Source organism: Neopsephotus bourkii, unplaced genomic scaffold (genome assembly GCF_033783945.1).
Source record: "Neopsephotus bourkii isolate Nb327-2 ecotype Australia unplaced genomic scaffold, CSIRO-AGI_Nbou_v1 NB_140, whole genome shotgun sequence".
In the NCBI taxonomy this organism is placed as follows: Eukaryota; Metazoa; Chordata; class Aves; order Psittaciformes; family Psittacidae; genus Neopsephotus; species Neopsephotus bourkii.
Window position 1 is genome coordinate 1,191,540 of NW_026900657.1, and position 17,899 is coordinate 1,209,438.

The 17,899-nt window shown below is 38.1% G+C and overlaps 1 protein-coding gene across 6 annotated transcripts in view; it reads left to right on the forward strand.

The window, feature by feature from the left end:
• Positions 1–17,114, forward strand: part of USP32 (ubiquitin specific peptidase 32) — a 78,478-nt gene extending 61,364 nt beyond the window's left edge. For all 6 annotated transcript variants that reach the window (XM_061368699.1, XM_061368734.1, XM_061368707.1 and 3 more), the window contains 18 exons: positions 826–980; positions 1,673–1,754; positions 2,870–2,944; positions 3,547–3,685; positions 3,966–4,071; positions 4,726–4,899; positions 5,411–5,585; positions 6,227–6,378; positions 7,118–7,229; positions 8,057–8,268; positions 9,631–9,815; positions 10,216–10,302; positions 11,114–11,234; positions 11,896–12,087; positions 12,673–12,961; positions 13,334–13,770; positions 14,100–14,192; positions 14,714–17,114. In XM_061368699.1, the coding sequence (XP_061224683.1) occupies positions 826–980; positions 1,673–1,754; positions 2,870–2,944; positions 3,547–3,685; positions 3,966–4,071; positions 4,726–4,899; positions 5,411–5,585; positions 6,227–6,378; positions 7,118–7,229; positions 8,057–8,268; positions 9,631–9,815; positions 10,216–10,302; positions 11,114–11,234; positions 11,896–12,087; positions 12,673–12,961; positions 13,334–13,770; positions 14,100–14,192; positions 14,714–14,887 (2,960 nt within the window). In that variant the 3' untranslated portion in view covers positions 14,888–17,114. The remainder of the gene's footprint in view (positions 1–825; positions 981–1,672; positions 1,755–2,869; positions 2,945–3,546; positions 3,686–3,965; positions 4,072–4,725; positions 4,900–5,410; positions 5,586–6,226; positions 6,379–7,117; positions 7,230–8,056; positions 8,269–9,630; positions 9,816–10,215; positions 10,303–11,113; positions 11,235–11,895; positions 12,088–12,672; positions 12,962–13,333; positions 13,771–14,099; positions 14,193–14,713) is intronic.
• The last annotated feature ends 785 nt before the right edge of the window (positions 17,115–17,899 follow it).

Below are 17,899 nucleotides of genomic sequence, written 5' to 3' on the forward strand. Positions count from 1 at the left end.
CTCTGGTTACTTAAGTAATGCAGTTGCCCAGTGAAGATTGGCTGTATAATAAAAGCTTTTGATGAATACGTTACAGACTTGCCTCTGTAAGGATTGGGGAACTTCCTAAGTTAAAACTAAGGAAGCTCAACAAATAAAGCATATAAAGTTGGTCTCGTCCCTTGTGCAAATCTTGTTATTTAAAGATGAGCTCGTATTACACAAACGAGCAGTAATCTTCTCTGATGGAATTCATCAGTGTTGCAAACGTGAGAGTGTTGAGCAGTTCTGGTGAAAATCCCAGCCATCGCCACAGAATATGTGGAGAGGAATTTAGTTATTAAGAATACTTCTATTGTGGAAGTGCCAGGCTGATTTCATCTTCACAGATCAGCATTCATCTCCGTAGCAGAGCTGAAGCAAAGTCATGCTGCTGCCAAGAATAGTCAGATTGTCTTTTTTGACATTTTATTTACAGTGTTCTCTCAAAAAGGAAATTCTCCTGAAATTTAATGCTTTGAAGAGAAATAAAGAATAGTCCAGTCTTTTAAAACTTCTGTTAAGTTATTATTTCTTATGAGAACCTTAGGGGAGCAGGTTTTTAATGGGTTTTGGTATGAAGGGAAGTAAATTTTTCTGCTTTGTTTCAGTAAGTTTGTTGTCCCGAAGGGTTAGTAACGAATAGTGTTCAATCTAACACGTTTTACCCATAAACAAAAGCAGTAGAACAGCGTACCTAGGAATACTTTTAGTAAAGGTAGTTTATAAGTTGTCACTGATCTGATTTCAGGTGGCGTATGGGTATATATGTTACCTTTTCCCCTTTTCCTATGCTTGTGAATCCAGGGAATGTACCTTCACCGAATGCTCCTTTAAAGCGAGTGTTGGCTTACACCGGCTGCTTTAGTCGCATGCAAACGATTAAAGAGATACACGAATATCTCTCCCAGAGGTTACGAATAAAGGAAGAAGATATGCGTCTCTGGTTATACAACAGTGAGGTAATGTCGGTCTCTTGTCCCTTTTCTATCATCTGTTGGATACTTTATATCTCCCTCTTTTCTAGAAGCTATTAAATACACATGCGGAGGGGGGGAAAATAAGGACGTAGCTTTGCTTTGCAGTTTAATTGCCCAGGTTGGAAAGCTCTTGCCACTTGTTCTCTGGAGGTTTTTGTGCACTCCAAGCAGTGGTGTTAATGACCCAGAAAACATCTCTTTTTTTCCCCTCTTACCCTGGTAAACATTTAATTATCCTGTCATGTATTTAACAATTGGCTAAAAGGTATGAAGCTTCATAGAAACTGTTTTAAATGGAAATAAAAGTATATTGTTTCATTGACACGAATGATGCTGTAGGTTTCTCTTGGCACAAAAGCCAGCAGCTATCCAGGATCTTTTTCAAATGTGTGTGTGACCAAATCACAGTAAACAAGCAGAATGTATTCCTTGGAATCATGCCTGTAATTTTCTTCATTCTAGGGAAATACCACATAAAATTGAAGCACTGAACTAGATGCTTCTGGAGATCAGTGAACTCCTGTATTTAATGGGCATGATTAGGAAACTGGTGTTCTTGCTTTTGTGAAGAAATTGTCAATACTGTCTTAATTTCATTACTTTGAGATTAAAATATCCTCAGAGAACTTTGAATCTAGAAGCAGTAACTATATAAAGTATTTTTTCTCCTGCAGAACTATCTTACTTTGCTGGATGATGAAGATCACAGACTGGAGTATCTTAAAATCCAAGATGAGCAGCATTTAGTAATAGAAGGTACTAAAAAGGGCCTGTAATTGGTTTACACACTAAAAGCTGATAGTTTTATATGAGTGTATATATATATATGGTTAATGAATTGTGTGTAGTACCCATTTCTGTAATTGCCCAAACTACACAAATATATAGGCATAATGCCCTAATTCTTTAGTCTTGTAACTGTTTTGGGAAGGAAGGGTGTGTGTAAACAGATCTCTGTCTATATATGTGTGTATTGAAAGAAATGCAGGAAGAAATACAAAAACTTCAAATAAAACACTGTAGTAACCAAAATACCAGATTTAACAAAAGCAGTGCAAGGCATCTGAAGCTTTCTTATTACCTGATTCTTCTTTCACTAATTTTACAAGAGTTCGGGTTATGTTATTTGCATGAGCACATTCTCACAAAGCAAAAGGTGAAGAAGACTTCAAGTGTCAGTCAACGTTGGGTTCATTTCTAAGACGTTCATTACAAGCTGCTTTTATTTGCGCATCTGGAGAGAACCTAGCACATTTGGACTTGGCTGCTTGACACTGGCTCTTGTCATGATGTAAAGGCATCGTCAGCAATCTCAGCATTTCTTGTTCCTGTCTCTTGTGTCACATCCTCTTGCCATGTGCTATGACACGGTGCTGTCTGTCGCAAACACATGAAGCCGTTGTCAGAGGTATCAGGGTGCACAGATAGCTGAGTTTTCAACTGGTTTGATCTGTTTGGCTAAGTTTTTAACATGAGAAACAGAAGAGTATATACATAACGCACTTTACTATTGTCCTTACGTCACAGAGGTCATACAGAAATCTGGGTCTCGCATTGTTTCTGCCCAAGTTGTTTAATGGGGGATGCTTATTAAATATTAGAATAAGTACTGAAAAATTCATCACGTAACAGGAAAGAAATCTCAGGGCTATTTTCTAAAGACATGAGTGGCTTTGTTGGAATGATGGCAGTATTAGAACAACTTCCAATAATGATTGGAAACATTGAAATGAAAATAGCAAAAATAATAACTAAAAATAAGCCAAGTATTAAATATCAGAAAATGTGAGTTCAGCCTGTTGAGCTGTGTGAGCTCTCTGGAGTAAGTAGCAAACCATTTAAACAAATCCTCACGCCATATCTCTTTCTAGTTCGAAACAAAGACATGAGCTGGCCGGAAGAGATGTCTTTTATAGCAAACAGCAGTAAAATAGACAGACATAAAGGTAAGTGTTTCACCACAGTAACTGAATTATTACGGGAGGAAAAATCCAAGAGGCTGTATTATGTTGAAACAGTTATTTTTAATACATGTGCTCTTAACACTGGAAGAGGTCTTCTATGCTTCTGCTGGTTTGTTTGTTCTTTCTGTTGTACTAACTGAGATGCTGGAAATATGGGAGGGTTGGATGTACAGGCATATAAATTTATAGATGTTCAGATGCAACAGTAGCAAATGGTATGTAGCAAATTCTGTGTTTTGTGTTTATTGTCTATTTTTAAGGTAAGGAGTAAGGTAAGATTTTAACTAATTAATCCAGTCAGTACTGTAATTGTTTGGCTGAAAATAGTTTGTATAGATTGTACTGATGGCCGTGGTGGATCAGATCAAACAGAATACTTCAATTTCTGTTAAGTGGAGTTGAGAGAGCAGGTATTTTGAACAGGCTGGTCCTTTGTCGCAACTGTGCGGCTGTAGTCTCATAATTGGGAGCAGGTTAAATTGAATTAGTTACTGTGAAAAGGTCACATTCTTCACTTCACCGACAGACCATTTTGAGTTTCTCACATCTGCACCACTGCTATAATTATGTTTTCTTTTTCTCAGTTCCTACTGAAAAGGGTGCTACTGGATTAAGCAACCTGGGTAACACGTGCTTCATGAACTCCAGTATCCAGTGTGTCAGTAACACACAACCTCTAACACGGTATTTCATCTCAGGAAGACATCTTTATGAGCTTAACAGGTAATTTTCCATTTGAGACCGTTGGCATTTTCAGTGTTGTAGCATTTCTTTAAAATGAGTTTCAGCTCTTTGGAAGCAGACAGTGTGAATAAATCCTTAAGTTCAGTGTTACCAACCATCAGCTCTACAGCAGGTTCTTGATTATTTACATGAAAATACAACATTTGTTTTTGTGAGGCTTGAAACAGTTCAGCAAGAAGCCTTTGCACTTTCTTATTTATCCCTATGCTTGAACTTTGTTTTAATTTTAGTGTGGTATTAATTATTTCATGATTTCTAGGACAAATCCAATAGGAATGAAAGGACACATGGCCAAATGCTATGGGGATTTGGTTCAGGAGCTGTGGAGTGGAACTCAGAAGAACATAGCACCATTAAAGCTGCGGGTAAGTCTGTGATGTGTGCTATTTAAAGGCAAAAAGCAAGAATTTCTTCAGAAAGCTTGTAATGCACTTTTAATTGACGTTACCTGTATTGCAATGGTTCTGGGACTTCAGTCTGTCTCCTCTAGAGGAGGGACAGGAAACTTGGACATACATTTCACATGTTAGAAGTTGGCTGTGAAGCCAATGACTGTATACCCTGGACAGTCAGTGATCATGTATGTTACTCCAAACTGGTCACAGCCTGTAGGCACTGCAGGGGAGGTGTTCAGGAAGGGACCGTGGAGGAGCAAGATGCACAGTCTTGTGCATCTCCTCCTGGAGGAGGCCAGGGTTCATGAGTCCTGGTGCTCAGGACCTGAGCAGCTTTCTGTGGAATATAATCATGGTTCAGTGGTTGTAAGATCAAAGGAGTTATGTGATACGAATCAGAGGTTGTGGTATAAGATGTAACTTTTATAGCCCTTGTTAGGGACAGCAGATAATGCATTTGGCTGTAAATGCTTTTTTGTTCCAAAATCATAAGGTGTTACCTTTAACTCTTGGTAATTGAATTTGTGCTCGCAGACAACATGCATCTTGCCTGCAGTAGTCTGACCTATTGTAAAAACTTTTGTTACATGACGTTAAACAACTTTCTGGCTGCCTTTTTTCTAGTGGACAATAGCAAAATATGCTCCGAGATTTAATGGCTTTCAACAGCAAGACTCACAGGAGCTTTTGGCTTTTCTTTTGGATGGTCTTCATGAGGATTTGAACAGAGTTCATGATAAGCCATATGTTGAACTGAAAGACAGTGATGGTCGACCAGACTGGGAAGTAGCAGCAGAGGTAAGGGTTAAAAATGTTGGGCTTGGGATTTGTTTGCTTCCTTCCACCCCTTATAGTACTATGCTGCTGAGTTGCTGATGAGGCTGTCTGTGCAATACTGTCAGGACTGTACAACCTTTTGTAACTTGTTAGAGCTGTGATTTCAGGAGTCAGTTTCACCTTTGAGCTGAAAAGGAGCTTTAAACACTAAAATAAAGGTATAAAGATGATAATTCCTGATTATTTTAAGAACTCAGAATTATGAAGTATCAGAATATTTTAAGATCCTGGTGATCCTTTCAGCAGTACTTTGAGTTATGTAGTAACTTGTTAATTGAAATAACTTTTATTTACTCATGTTGAAACTAAATACTTCTATTTCTTAGAAATTGGCAAAGAACTTCTATGGAAATAATTTGACTTCCATAACCACTGAAACTTTAGAGGTTTTCCAGCATATCCTACTTCTGGTAGTTCAAGTGAACAGTCTTCAGTTTCTAACTCTGTACTGGTTTTTTGTGCTTCATTTTAGGCCTGGGAAAACCACCTGAGAAGAAACAGATCCATTGTTGTCGATTTATTTCATGGGCAACTGAAGTCCCAAGTAAAATGTAAAACTTGTGGACATATAAGTGTTAGGTTTGACCCTTTTAATTTTTTATCCTTGCCCTTGCCAATGGATAGCTACATGCACTTAGAAATTACAGGTGAGTAGTAGTGTTTAACTGCCTATAAACTTGTCATTGCTAAAATAAACATTTTTATATGTGGAACACCTATAAAACATTGACACTTTTTTGCTAGCATTTACGCTTGGAAAATAGTATAACCATTTTAATGGACTAGAATAAACTAATTTTCATTGGAATACAGTTAAATAAAACCTTTAAAAAAAGCACAGATAACCCATTTTCAGTCTTAACTACAGGACTTAATACGGAAACATGGAAAATGGAGATTCTGAGAAATACCCTTGTGTTCACTGTGTTGTGGAGGTTGTCCTAAATCTCCCTAGAGAGAAAAAAGAAGGTTTGGGGGGGACTGCATAAACAAGAAATACTTAATGGGTCATGAACTATACTATGAAGAACCCCATGTATTGTTGGAAAGAAGGCAAAAGGAAAGTGATTAAAACAGTGACACCAAATTTGAAACCATTTACTACTGCCTATGCAGCAAGAGATTTTCTGACACTTGTCTGCAGACCTTGGAAATAGACTGGTAGAAAAAAATCATATCTTCAAGCGGGGGCAAAAAGTGCTTTCTAATAAGTAAGTAGCTGTAATGTAATATTCTCATTAAAACTTTCATGGTTTGCTGACCAGTGTGTTTCTTTTGCCCTTTAAAGTAATTAAATTAGATGGTACTACTCCTGTTCGATACGGCCTGAGATTAAATATGGATGAAAAGTATACGGGTTTGAAAAAACAGTTAAGTGAACTCTGTGGGCTAAAACCAGAACAGATTCTACTTGCAGAGGTGCACAGCTCCAATATAAAGGTAAGAAGGAAAAAAAGTAGTTACTGCTGTACCATACTCTTGGTATTTTTCTTTGTTATTTGTGTACAGTGGCATAATTCTTCATTCTTTTTGACATTAAGCTTTGCTTGCAGGAACTGTGAAATAATTTAACTAAAAGTATGAATGGAAAGTCAGCATAGTTATATCACCAGATGAACTTTGATTTTGTTCTTAAACTGTAATATGGCTTGCTTTGAATAGGTTCTAAATCAGAGTAAGCTGTACCAAAATAAACCACTTGCAAACATAATTAATAACAATGCAGAAGCTTGGAGAAGCTTAATTGAATTGATTACTAATGATATTTATAGTTTTTAGGAAAAAAAGGCTAAAAACATCTTGTAATAAATCTCAAGTTAGAGTGCTGTGATGAGTTTAAACACTGTCAACACATCAGAGGCATAAGTAATGCCTGGCTTAGTTCTGTGTAGTATGTATGTATAGCTTATTTTGCTGTCATTGAATAGGATTTAAACTGCTTGAAACTAGGTGCTCTCAGTCTGGTTAGAGAACCATTCATAACTCTCTCAGGTCTTGTTGCAGAGATCTGCAAAGGGTCTCCTTGTGGGCTTCCTATTTTCCTTCTAGAAAGGCATAAGAAAGCATATGGGAGGGAGAGCTGAACTGATCGGTAGATGTTTTCAAAAAAACAAAGCATGTTCGGAGTCACAGGTAGAAGTATGTACATGTCTGACTAACTTAATCTTTCTTACTGAAGAACTTTCCTCAAGACAACCAGAAAGTCCGGTTATCAGTGAGTGGGTTTTTGTGTGCATTTGAAATACCAATTCCAGGATCCCCTACGTCGGCATCGAGTCCTGTGCAGACAGGTAAAAGTAAACATACTCATTTTCCTGTTCATTTCAAATGCACTGTGCTTAGGTACTGGAGAAATTCAGGAGAAAACCTTACTTCTTACTACTAAGTAAACAGTGAGGATTAAAGAAAAGACAAATAAATTTAGGATTCTGTTTCAGAAAGAAGCTATGAGCAATCTCATTGCCTATATCCTTCTTAGAATCATGCCCAGGATAGCAGTCTGAAGATCACTATATACTTATTGTAGTTAAAGACACAAGAAACACATAAAATACCTTATTTATTGTGGATTGGCTCCAAGGCTGAACATGGGAAAAATTGGAAGCATGGTGTCCAATTTTGGTTCTGGTTTTATTGTTTGTGGTTTTGTCTGTGGGTCATAAACACCTCGGGTATTCTTTGCTCTTGCATACTCTGATTTGCAGAGTTGTAGGCAAATGACAGGGTGTAACAGGTTCAAACTTAAACAGGGGAAGTTTAGATTGGATATAAGGAAGAAGTTCTTTACTGTAAGGGTGCTGAGGCACTGGAATGGGTTGCCCAGGGAAGTTTTGAATGCTCCATCCCTGGCAGTGTTCAAGTCCAGAGCCTTGGGTGACATGGTTTCAAGTGGACAGAGCCTTGGGTGACATGGTTTAGTGTGAGGTGTCCCTGCCCATGGCGGGGGGCTTGGAACTGGATGATCTTAAGGTCCTTTCCAACCCTAACTATTCTATATTGGTCTTAGGAAAGTAGAAGATATTTCATGAAATGCATTGAACAGAATTGAAAGGATAAAAAAACACACAATCAGTTCTGGTCACTGTAGATAATTGAGAATGTAATTGTCTATCTACAGATGTCTCAACTGGACCCTCAGCTAATGGAGTACCCAACATAATGATGAACGGGGACATTCCTAAACCAACTCTAATTCCAAACGGAATGCCAAATACTGTAGTGCCATGTGGAACAGAGCGTAACCTTGCCAACTGGACTCTCAACGGTCACATGCCCTTGCTTTCTGATAGTCCATGTACAGGGTATATCATTGCAGTCCACAGAAAAATGGTTAGTAGCTATTGGTTAGTAAATGTTTAGTAGCTAATTCATTTGTTATGAATTGCTGGTGTAACACACTTCGAAGGAAAGCCAGCAAGGCTTTTTCTTAATGCCCATATGATGAATTAATCCCTATTTCTTAAGAAGAGGGAGCGTGAATACATTTCCCTTGTAAGTGAGCACCCAGTTCTATGGAAACACAACTCTTGTGAATTTAAATCATAATGTCGGTGTATTTTTCTTCCCTGAGTACTGGCATGCTTCCCAGCTTTTTAATGCTGAGATGCATACTTGGGCGTTTGCTAGCGCCCTGATTAAATGTTCCAGACTCTTTGAGGAGAAAAATTTCTAATTAAAGGAGCTGCTAGGAAAGCATTTCTTATCCATTATGTGGAAGTCTTTATTTCTCACATGGAAACAGTGTGAAGATACATAGTACATTCCTGGGTCATTGTGTTGGCATGCTCTTCATGAAAGCGTCTTGTAAAGTTGAGCTCTGGATGTCCACACTTGAAAGTCTGGTGTTTAGAGCCTGGTGGATATTGCCCAGGAGGCCTTTGACTTCCCTTTCCACTGTGTTTGTATGAGGTTTCTTTGCTTTATTCGCTCAAGTACTGGATGCTAACCACTGTTACGACTGTTACCTTGATTCAGATTTTGCAGACTCTCACAGATGATTGGTGTAGGACTTCTGAGCCGTTGTAAACTGCTAATTATACAGCTTAAAAACTAGGGAAAGTTCTTTGTGGAAGCTATTCCAGGAATCCACGCTTGTCATTGTCAAAATCTTACCAAAGGAAGGGGTGTAAATCTTATGGAGGACAATAGCTGTTGGCTGTACCTGTGTCATTAAGTCATTGTATAAAATCTTTCTTATAAATGGGAGATGTAGCATGAAGGTTAGCTTGTCTGCTTGGAATAAATTCTGTACAAGTGTCCCCATTAGACAGAAAGGTATTCTTTCTCTGGCAGGCATTAGCATGCCTAGTGTAGAGGTAATTTTGGGACAGGTACTAGCATCCTGAGGTGCGTATCTGCATTACAGTATTACCATGTGGTAGGAAAAGTAAGAAATACACATCATAAAAAATACCAAACATGGTTGAGATGCAGATTTATGTTTGTGTTCTGATGCCTAAATAATGTTGCCATAGTATCATAAAACAGAAAAGGGTTTTCAAGTTGGTGTGCAAAATTTGCAGTAATCATGTTGGGAAAAAATGGTTGAAAGAAAGTGCTGTTAATAGAATTTATGCTTTATTCTGATTGCCAAAGCCTGAACTAAGTAACAAGGTCAGCATCCTTGTAGTGACGGTAACGTGAGTTCATGGATACTTACATCTGAGTCATTCTTTTATTTCACCTATGCAGATGCGGACAGAATTGTATTTTCTTTCGTCTCAGAAGAATCGTCCCAGTCTCTTTGGAATGCCGCTAATTGTTCCTTGTACAGTTCATACACGGAAGAGAGACCTCTATGATGCTGTGTGGATTCAGGTTTCCAGGCTTGCCAGCCCTCTCCCGCCTCAGGAAGCCAGTAATCATGCACAAGACTGGTGAGTCTGGCATCTCAGTCTTTGCCTTGTATGACATAATACAGTGGCTTGGACTTGCTTACAAGGTGTAGAACTATTCTGAGCTTCATCTTTATTAGTTTTGACTTCTTATAATAATGGCAGTAATTATAAATAACTTCTAATCCCTTAACTGCATTTGCAGTTAAATGTAGTATAACCTGTAGCTGCACTCAAGAGGTGGCTTTACACAAATCGGTCGATGCATTCTCATCCAGTGACTGGTAATTAATTCTATCAGACAAATTCAGGCAATATAAAGGCAAGCTGCATGAATACAGATTATAATTGGGGGATTGCTAAAGTAAACATAGCAAGCACAGTGAAGGAAGGTGCTTGGCAGTCTGAATGCGTGCTCATGTTGTATTGTCTTCTGTTTCAGTGATGATAGCATGGGGTACCAGTATCCATTCACCCTCAGGGTAGTACAGAAGGATGGAAATTCTTGTGCTTGGTGTCCTTGGTACAGGTAAGTTGTCCTTTTTTAGATTTAAGAAAGGGGATCACTCCAGCAGAAAGGTGATTTATGGTAATGGATTTGTGGTACATTTCAGAGGTGATACTAAACAACAAGAATCTGGAGTCTAATTTAACCCAAGCTCACATGGCAGTAGCTTTTTATGGCTTGGAGAGCAGAAAGGTCTGCTGACACAGAAACTTTAAAAGAGACAGACATGAAATTATCCAAAACTCTTAACCCCTTACAATATTCTGTGTGCATGTGTCTATATATGCAGGCACATATGTGTATATATATATATATATGGAAGATTTGTGGGCATTTTATACAAACCCAAACTTTAGATGCAAATCATCTACCCATCTACCTTTTGTGCATTTGCAGATGTCACTAGTTTCTGTGCCATCTGAAGAGTAAGAACTGAGCTGATGATAAGAAATCCACTCTGGAAACAGGCTTGGAATTTTCCCTAAATAAAAGCATACTAATGAAAATTCCAGATGCTTGCTGGAAAGTATTCTGACCATCTACTCACAGCTTTACATTAGCTGTCATGCTGTAAAGTACCTGTAGTACCTTTGTGTCATAGGTAGGCTTTGCCAGTATTATACACAGGTAGACAGGTTCCATTTCTCATCTCTGTTAGTTTTGCAGTAAAATAGCAAACAGACACTCATTATTTTATAGAAATGCCTTTCTTTTACACTGAAAGCAAGGCTTGAGACTTTGATGATAGAGTAAGGAGCAGAATTAGAGTGTGAAGCAATGTAAAACTTGTGGTATATAAACTGTCCAATAACTATTGAACTTCTTGATCTAGATTTTGCCGTGGCTGTAAAATTGAGTGCACAGAAGACAGAGCTTGTGTTGGGAATGCTTACATTGCTGTAGACTGGGATCCAACAGCGCTCCATCTGCGCTACCAGACGTCGCAAGAACGGGTAAAATTGCCATGTAAACCCTTTGCTGTTCATAGCTCTGAAGCCCACCCCATTTCACCGTTTTTGTTTCATTTGATGCTTCTTTTGTCCATTTTCTGTTACACTGAAGTCAGTAACCATCGAACAGTATGGATAAATGAATGTCTTAATGTTAGACCTCTTATGTGACCATAACGTGGAAGGGCAGCTTTTAAGAGACCACAGCAGTGTATTTTCTATCTGTTGTGAGTTGCTTTTGATCTAGCCTTCATGTTATATTACAAAGTATGTTAATTTGATACATTTTCTAAGCACAGCAGTGCTATGAACCAGTTATGCATGCGAGTAAACCCATTTCCTCTTTAAGTCAACAAAACATATCTAAAAGTAAGCCTGAAGTAGAAATAATCTAGAATAGATGTTCAGACTTGTGGGTTGAATCTATAAACTTTTGCTTTATGGATAGTTTTGTAAGTAGAACCCAAGAATAAGGACAATGTGGTATTTGTATGTCTGCCTCTTCTTAATTGAAATAAAATGCCTGCTAAAACTCAGGGCATCTAGTTTTCATCTTTAATCTTAAATAACTATTTGATGTTATTTTTATGATACTGTGAGTAGAGCCTTCCTCTGAGCAGTTTGTGTGTGTTTCCAAGTCATATACAGTTTTATCTCACTTTAGATTGTAGAAGAACATGAAAGTGTTGAACAAAGCCGACGAGCTCAAGCAGAGCCCATCAATCTGGACAGCTGTCTTAGAGCCTTCACCAGTGAGGAAGAACTGGGGGAGGATGAGATGTACTACTGTTCCAAATGCAAGACCCATTGTTTGGCCACCAAAAAACTGGATCTTTGGAGACTTCCCCCTATTTTGGTATGATATTGTGTAATTTTACTCTACAGCAACCAAACCAAAGTGCATTGATCACACATTGCTCCGTGTGTCCCTTTGCTCTGAATAAGATTAGCTTGTTCCCAGTCTTATGAGGGGCATTGACTTTGCATCATGCATTTCTGTAATGCAGGCAAATAAAACGAACCTCAAATCCTTTTGAATCTTTTTAGCTGATAGATTGCAGGAAATGGTGGGTTTTTGCATTCAGTGTCATCTGTTCTAACATAGAATTCATGCTTAGGCAGTGTTTCCAGGAACATGATCTTCTGTCTAGTTGTGTAAGCCCTGCATTTGTTGCTTTTCAGATTTGGTGGGTTACTCAAAACCCACAGTGCTGATCTCCGAATCCAATCAACCTTTTTCACCATTTCCCCATGAAAATAGTAGTTCCTTAGTTTACCCCTGGATCCCAAAATGCAAACTGTCACATGCAGCAATGCTTCCTGGGTTTTATTAGCACATGATGAAATTTATGGTTTGTAAAAGCACTGCTTTTAAACAGTGGAATTACTCACTGCGCTGGAATTGTCTTCCTTTAATGTTCTCTAATGTGTTTCTCCTTAGATCATTCACCTGAAAAGATTTCAGTTCGTAAATGGCCGCTGGATAAAGTCTCAGAAAATTGTTAAATTTCCCAGAGAAAGCTTTGACCCAAGTGCCTTTTTGGTACAAAGGGATCCAAGTCATTTCCAAAGGAAGCAGCTAACTCTCCAGGTTGACAGCCTTCCAGAACCACGGACTCTGCAGGGGGAGGCCAAGAAAACAGATGTGCCCATCACTTACACGCCAGGAGAAGATGTACTGAACAGAAGTCCATCCTCCCTTAACACTACTGTCTTGAATAATATCAAAGGTAAGTAATAATTGGGGAAAATTCCGATCAGTACTGATATCTGAGGGGGAGGAATTATATTATGAACAAAACCTTAACGTTTCTTTGGCCAAAGCATTATACTTTACTTTGAAACACTCATTTCTGTTGGGTTTTGCCCTGGTCACAACAGATGTTGGACCTGTCTGCTTTTGTAAGTAGTGATGAGTGTGCTCCTTAAAAGGGTTAAATTTTAGTTTATAGGTGTATGTGTGTGCAAGGATAATCTTACTTTTATATACTACTCATTAGTTGTAGTGAAACAGTGTTTGTCAACATTTGGTTATTAAAAAAAAAAAGAAAACACTCCAAAAAAATCTCTTATCTTAGTAGTCCACTTGTTTTCTGTTTTAGCATCTCCATCCTTGGGGAGGAAAAGTGGAACCAGCTGTCCTTCAAGTAAAAACAGTAGCCCAAATAGTAGCCCAAGGACTTTAGGAAGGGGTAAAGGTCGTCTGCGGCTGCCACAACTGGGTAAAAACAAGCTGTCAAGTAGCAAAGAAAATCTGGATGCAAGTAAAGAGAACGGTACTGACCAGGAACAGAGACTTACTTCTGATCAAGGTGATGCTCTTACTAGAGGGCGTATTTTAGGTGGCAGCCAGAGTGAACTATATACTACTGCTCAGGACAATGAGATGACTCTAGCCAGTGGATACATCTGTGAGCAGAATGCATATAGTAATGGCAGCATCAACGGTCAAATTGATAACCACAGTGAGGATGATATTACAGATGACCAAAGAGAAGAAGTATGTGTTAACCCAATTTACAATCTATATGCAATTTCGGTAAGTTGACTTATTTTATGCAGGTAAACTGTCTTCATGTGGCATTGGTTTGAATAAGTAGTTTACTCCATCGTTTTCATCACAGAGAGTAGGGATGTAATGAGGAGAACAAAGTAGAGCCATTGTCAGCAAAATTAATTTGTCATAACACTGAGTACAACTGAAAATGTGTCTGCAGGGTGGGTTTTCTGCTTGGGTGTATGAAGTTAGTCAGCTCTAGATGTACAGATTGTCACGAACTATTGTCACTCACTTAAAGATCATGAATCATTTATTCTGTGAATTCTGGGGTTAAGAAAAGAATTTCTTCTTTTTTTCATCTTCCTCAGTGCCATTCAGGAATTATGGGAGGGGGTCATTATGTCACGTATGCCAAAAACCCGAACAACAAGTGGTACTGCTACAATGACAGTAGCTGTAAGGTAAATCATTTCTTTCTGTCTTGGTTACCTAGAGCCAGAGAAATTTACATTTGGTGAGAACTGCTCGTTGCAATCAGGAGCTTCTCAAAAGTCACATCAGATTAATATGAGAATTAACTGAAACTGTACATGAGATCTATTTTCTCTGAGTTAACATCTGTTCATCAGCTGCTGCTATGGTTAAGGAAAGATGCTTATTTTATACACTGATGGAAAGCTTACTAAAAATGGGAGGCCAAGAATACTTCTTCATGATGCTGGCAGTTTTGTATTCAATTACTGAATAATTAAGTTCCGATATTTCTAAGCATTTCCAGTTCTCACTATAAAATTTGTCACACTTTTCAAGTAAATAATGGAGCCTGATAACTGTAATAAGGGAGAAGGAAAATGGATTTCCTCTTGTTGTAAATAGACAGTTAAAAATATGGTTTCCAGGGCAATTGGGTGTATTTTAAGTTCAGTGACAGTAAAGCGATAGCCCCCTTGCATATTTCAGAGCATGCCTTTCTCTTTCTCAGGAATTGCATCCCGAGGAAATCGACACGGACTCTGCCTACATTCTTTTCTATGAGCAGCAGGGGGTAGACTATGCACAATTTCTGCCAAAGATAGACGGCAAAAAGATGGCAGACACGAGCAGCATGGATGAAGATTTTGAGTCCGATTATAAGAAGTACTGTGTTTTACAGTAAGCAGGTGATCTTCCATGGACTGTTCTGAAAATGTGAGGGATAACATCCTGAAACTTATATTTGGTGAAAATGTTGTTGAACCAGATAGCTTAAGTGTAGTTGTTGTACCGTGTGACCTGAAAGCACAAGAAGAAAACCCGAATTAAATAGCAGTTAATATAAAGATAGTATTGTTTTGTTCTGTTATCTCACTACATGCTCTAAACATTTCTGATGTTAGACATCAGGCTGAGACTGCCATTGGCCTTTAAGTAAAATGGTTTGAGAAAAGCCAACTAGGACCAAATAAGAGCTAAATTAAACAGTCCAAATAAGAGCTAAACAAAGTAGTGTAGAGTTTACCAACTGTTCTAACAAGCCCCCAAGGCTCTCTTTAGGTTTAAGATAATGGGGGAAAAAAAATGTAGTGTTGTCTTTGGACAACATGATATTGCTACCTCCTTTTTCCTGCAGTTTTATTGCATTTTATTGGCAAAACAGGGAAAGCAAGAGAATGAAAAGTGCACAAACATGAAGGATTATCATCAAGAGTAAGAGAAGTTTCCAGTTTTGCCGCCACTGATGTGTGTCAGTTGCTTTCTTTCTGTATGTTGGGAGCACAACCAAATGATAATTTGAGAAGAGATGAATTCCTACACTTGAATGGTTTATTGTAATTGTCTTTTCTCCACATGTTGGCTGTGCAGATCAGCATGTTTCAGGAATGGCTTTTCTGCCTGGAGAGTGCCATCTCAGACTCTTGAGATGCCTCGAGAAGAAACTTCAGGTTGGAGAGAGTAGTTGTGATTACACGCGTGGTGTCTTAAAATGTGCACATTGCACAGAACGTTCCCAGCTTTTGGAAGGAAAGAGATGCTTGAGCTTATGTTTCATGACTGGTGTTGCTTTTAAATTTGCACTTTTAAAGATTCGTATAATTAAATTCAAAAACATGGTTTGTTTTTGTTGTTGTAAGGGCTCTGGAGTGAATGGCTGTGAATTATCCACTGTGTATTTCAAACAGAGAAGAAGCTGTGGCGGTCAGGTAGCTGTCGTAGCATTCATGGATGGATTTTCTTTCTCGGTTTCATAATTTAACGGAGTCTTCTTTTTTGTCAAAATTTGGTTGCCTTTTCAAATTTTGGTTGTTTTTGTGCAATAGGTTATGCATATACTTGCAGTGAAACCAGGATTGCTTTCCGTGCTCTTGCAACATGCTCTTTTAAGTCAACGGGCTTATTGCATGAAGGAAAGCATGACTGAGTCCCAGCAGAGACTGGAAGAGAGATGGTTATTTCTTGAGTAGGCATTTCTTTAAACATTTTCAGTGTTAAATCGTTTGCATATCTGAATGAAGATAAACGTTTCGCTCTTTTGGCCTTCTGTTCTTCAGCTGAGTCTAAGCAGCTTACTAATTCTGTCATCTATCATCTACCAAATTCTTTAGGTTTTGTATCTTCACTAACAACATCAATACTTATCCAGTTGATCTGAAATAAATGTTTGGATTCGTTTTCATGTGTTTTACAGGAATGCCAGACCTACCAGTAAGTTAATCATTTCCAGGAGGAGCTGAGTTTTATCCAGTTAAGAAATGATACCAACTGATCTTGCTGTCTTTAGGTGGGCAAATTCCTCCCTGTCTTCCTTGGAGGTCACACCTCTTTAAGGGGAAGCAGATCAGTTCCAAAATAAGTATTGTCTATCTTGTAAAGTGTTGCTCCCTATCCTGTATGGTCTTTTATCTTTAAAGTGGTCTAAACATTGAGGCTGAAGACAAGCAAACATGACTTGTGAATTTCTAGGTTAGAAGCTTTTTCAGTACCCGTTTGTCTACTCCTCCCTCTGCAAACTCCATGAAAAGTGAAAGACTTTCAGCTGATTTACTTTGAGATGTTTAATTTAAGCAGGTAGCACAATCTACTAATGTTATTTGATCTTCTGTGTTTGTTACATTGGTTGTAATTAATTTTTTTAAATTAAATTAATTCATGAATTAGTAGTAAATTTATTAAGTTAACTATTAACTACATTCACTTTGTAAATTATTGTATAAAACTTATTGACAATGCACTGACTTTAGAAAGATGTTAATGTACATAAATACCTTGTAAATAAAATAGTGTTGATGTACTGGAATATGAACTGTATTAAAAAAGGTATCGGTAATTATATATGGAGTGAACCTGTTTATCTGTAACTATATTATTCAAGCAAATTAAATACTGTGGATGCAGATGAAGTGTCACTTCTTGTCAGATGGTTTTTAAGAGCTGTTTGCCTGCTTTGAAGTCTTTGTACTGTTCATTAAGCTTAAATGTATTTGTCAATCCAGAAAACTGAAGTGTGTGAGTAAGCGTAGAGCAATTCTTTGCAGTTTGTCCAGCACAGCACTTAGTTCTGAGTTACCAGGATAGTTCAGCTCCTCTAAGTTTTGGGTTTAAGTTATTTTAGTTTCCTTTTGAGAACATTCTGTTATTATTTTAATGAATACATTTGATCATTTAAAATACGTGCCTATATACATGAGAGAGAATGAGACCTTCCTTCTTACAAGTAAGCCTTAACAACTAGTGCACTAAAGCACATTAAGTCAATGGTTCTCACATTTTTCTCATCCGTGGTGTAATTCTCATGGATCTGAAGTAAGATCAGTGATGGCTTAGAAGCACACTGGCTGCACATGGGATTCCTTCTTACCTACCCTTGGGAATCCTTCTGCAGGTTATTAAAGGGGGGGGGGGGGGGAATGAAATGTCTCTTTCTATATTTAATTCCTTCATTTTTGGATGTGTAGTTGGACAATTAAAATTTGAGCTGTAACAATTTCATTCCAGGTTCTCATGCTGTGGTAAATAAGGCTCCTTTTGAGTTGATTAGGAATCAGATATAAAAAACCTTGTCTTCAGAATGTTCCAGAAATAATGGGATGATGAGAAAATCAGATTCCATCATTGGAGGGTTCAATGAGAACCTTTTAATGGCGTGTGCTGAACTTCTGCTCTCAGCTGGACCTGGGGCAGTGCAGCACTG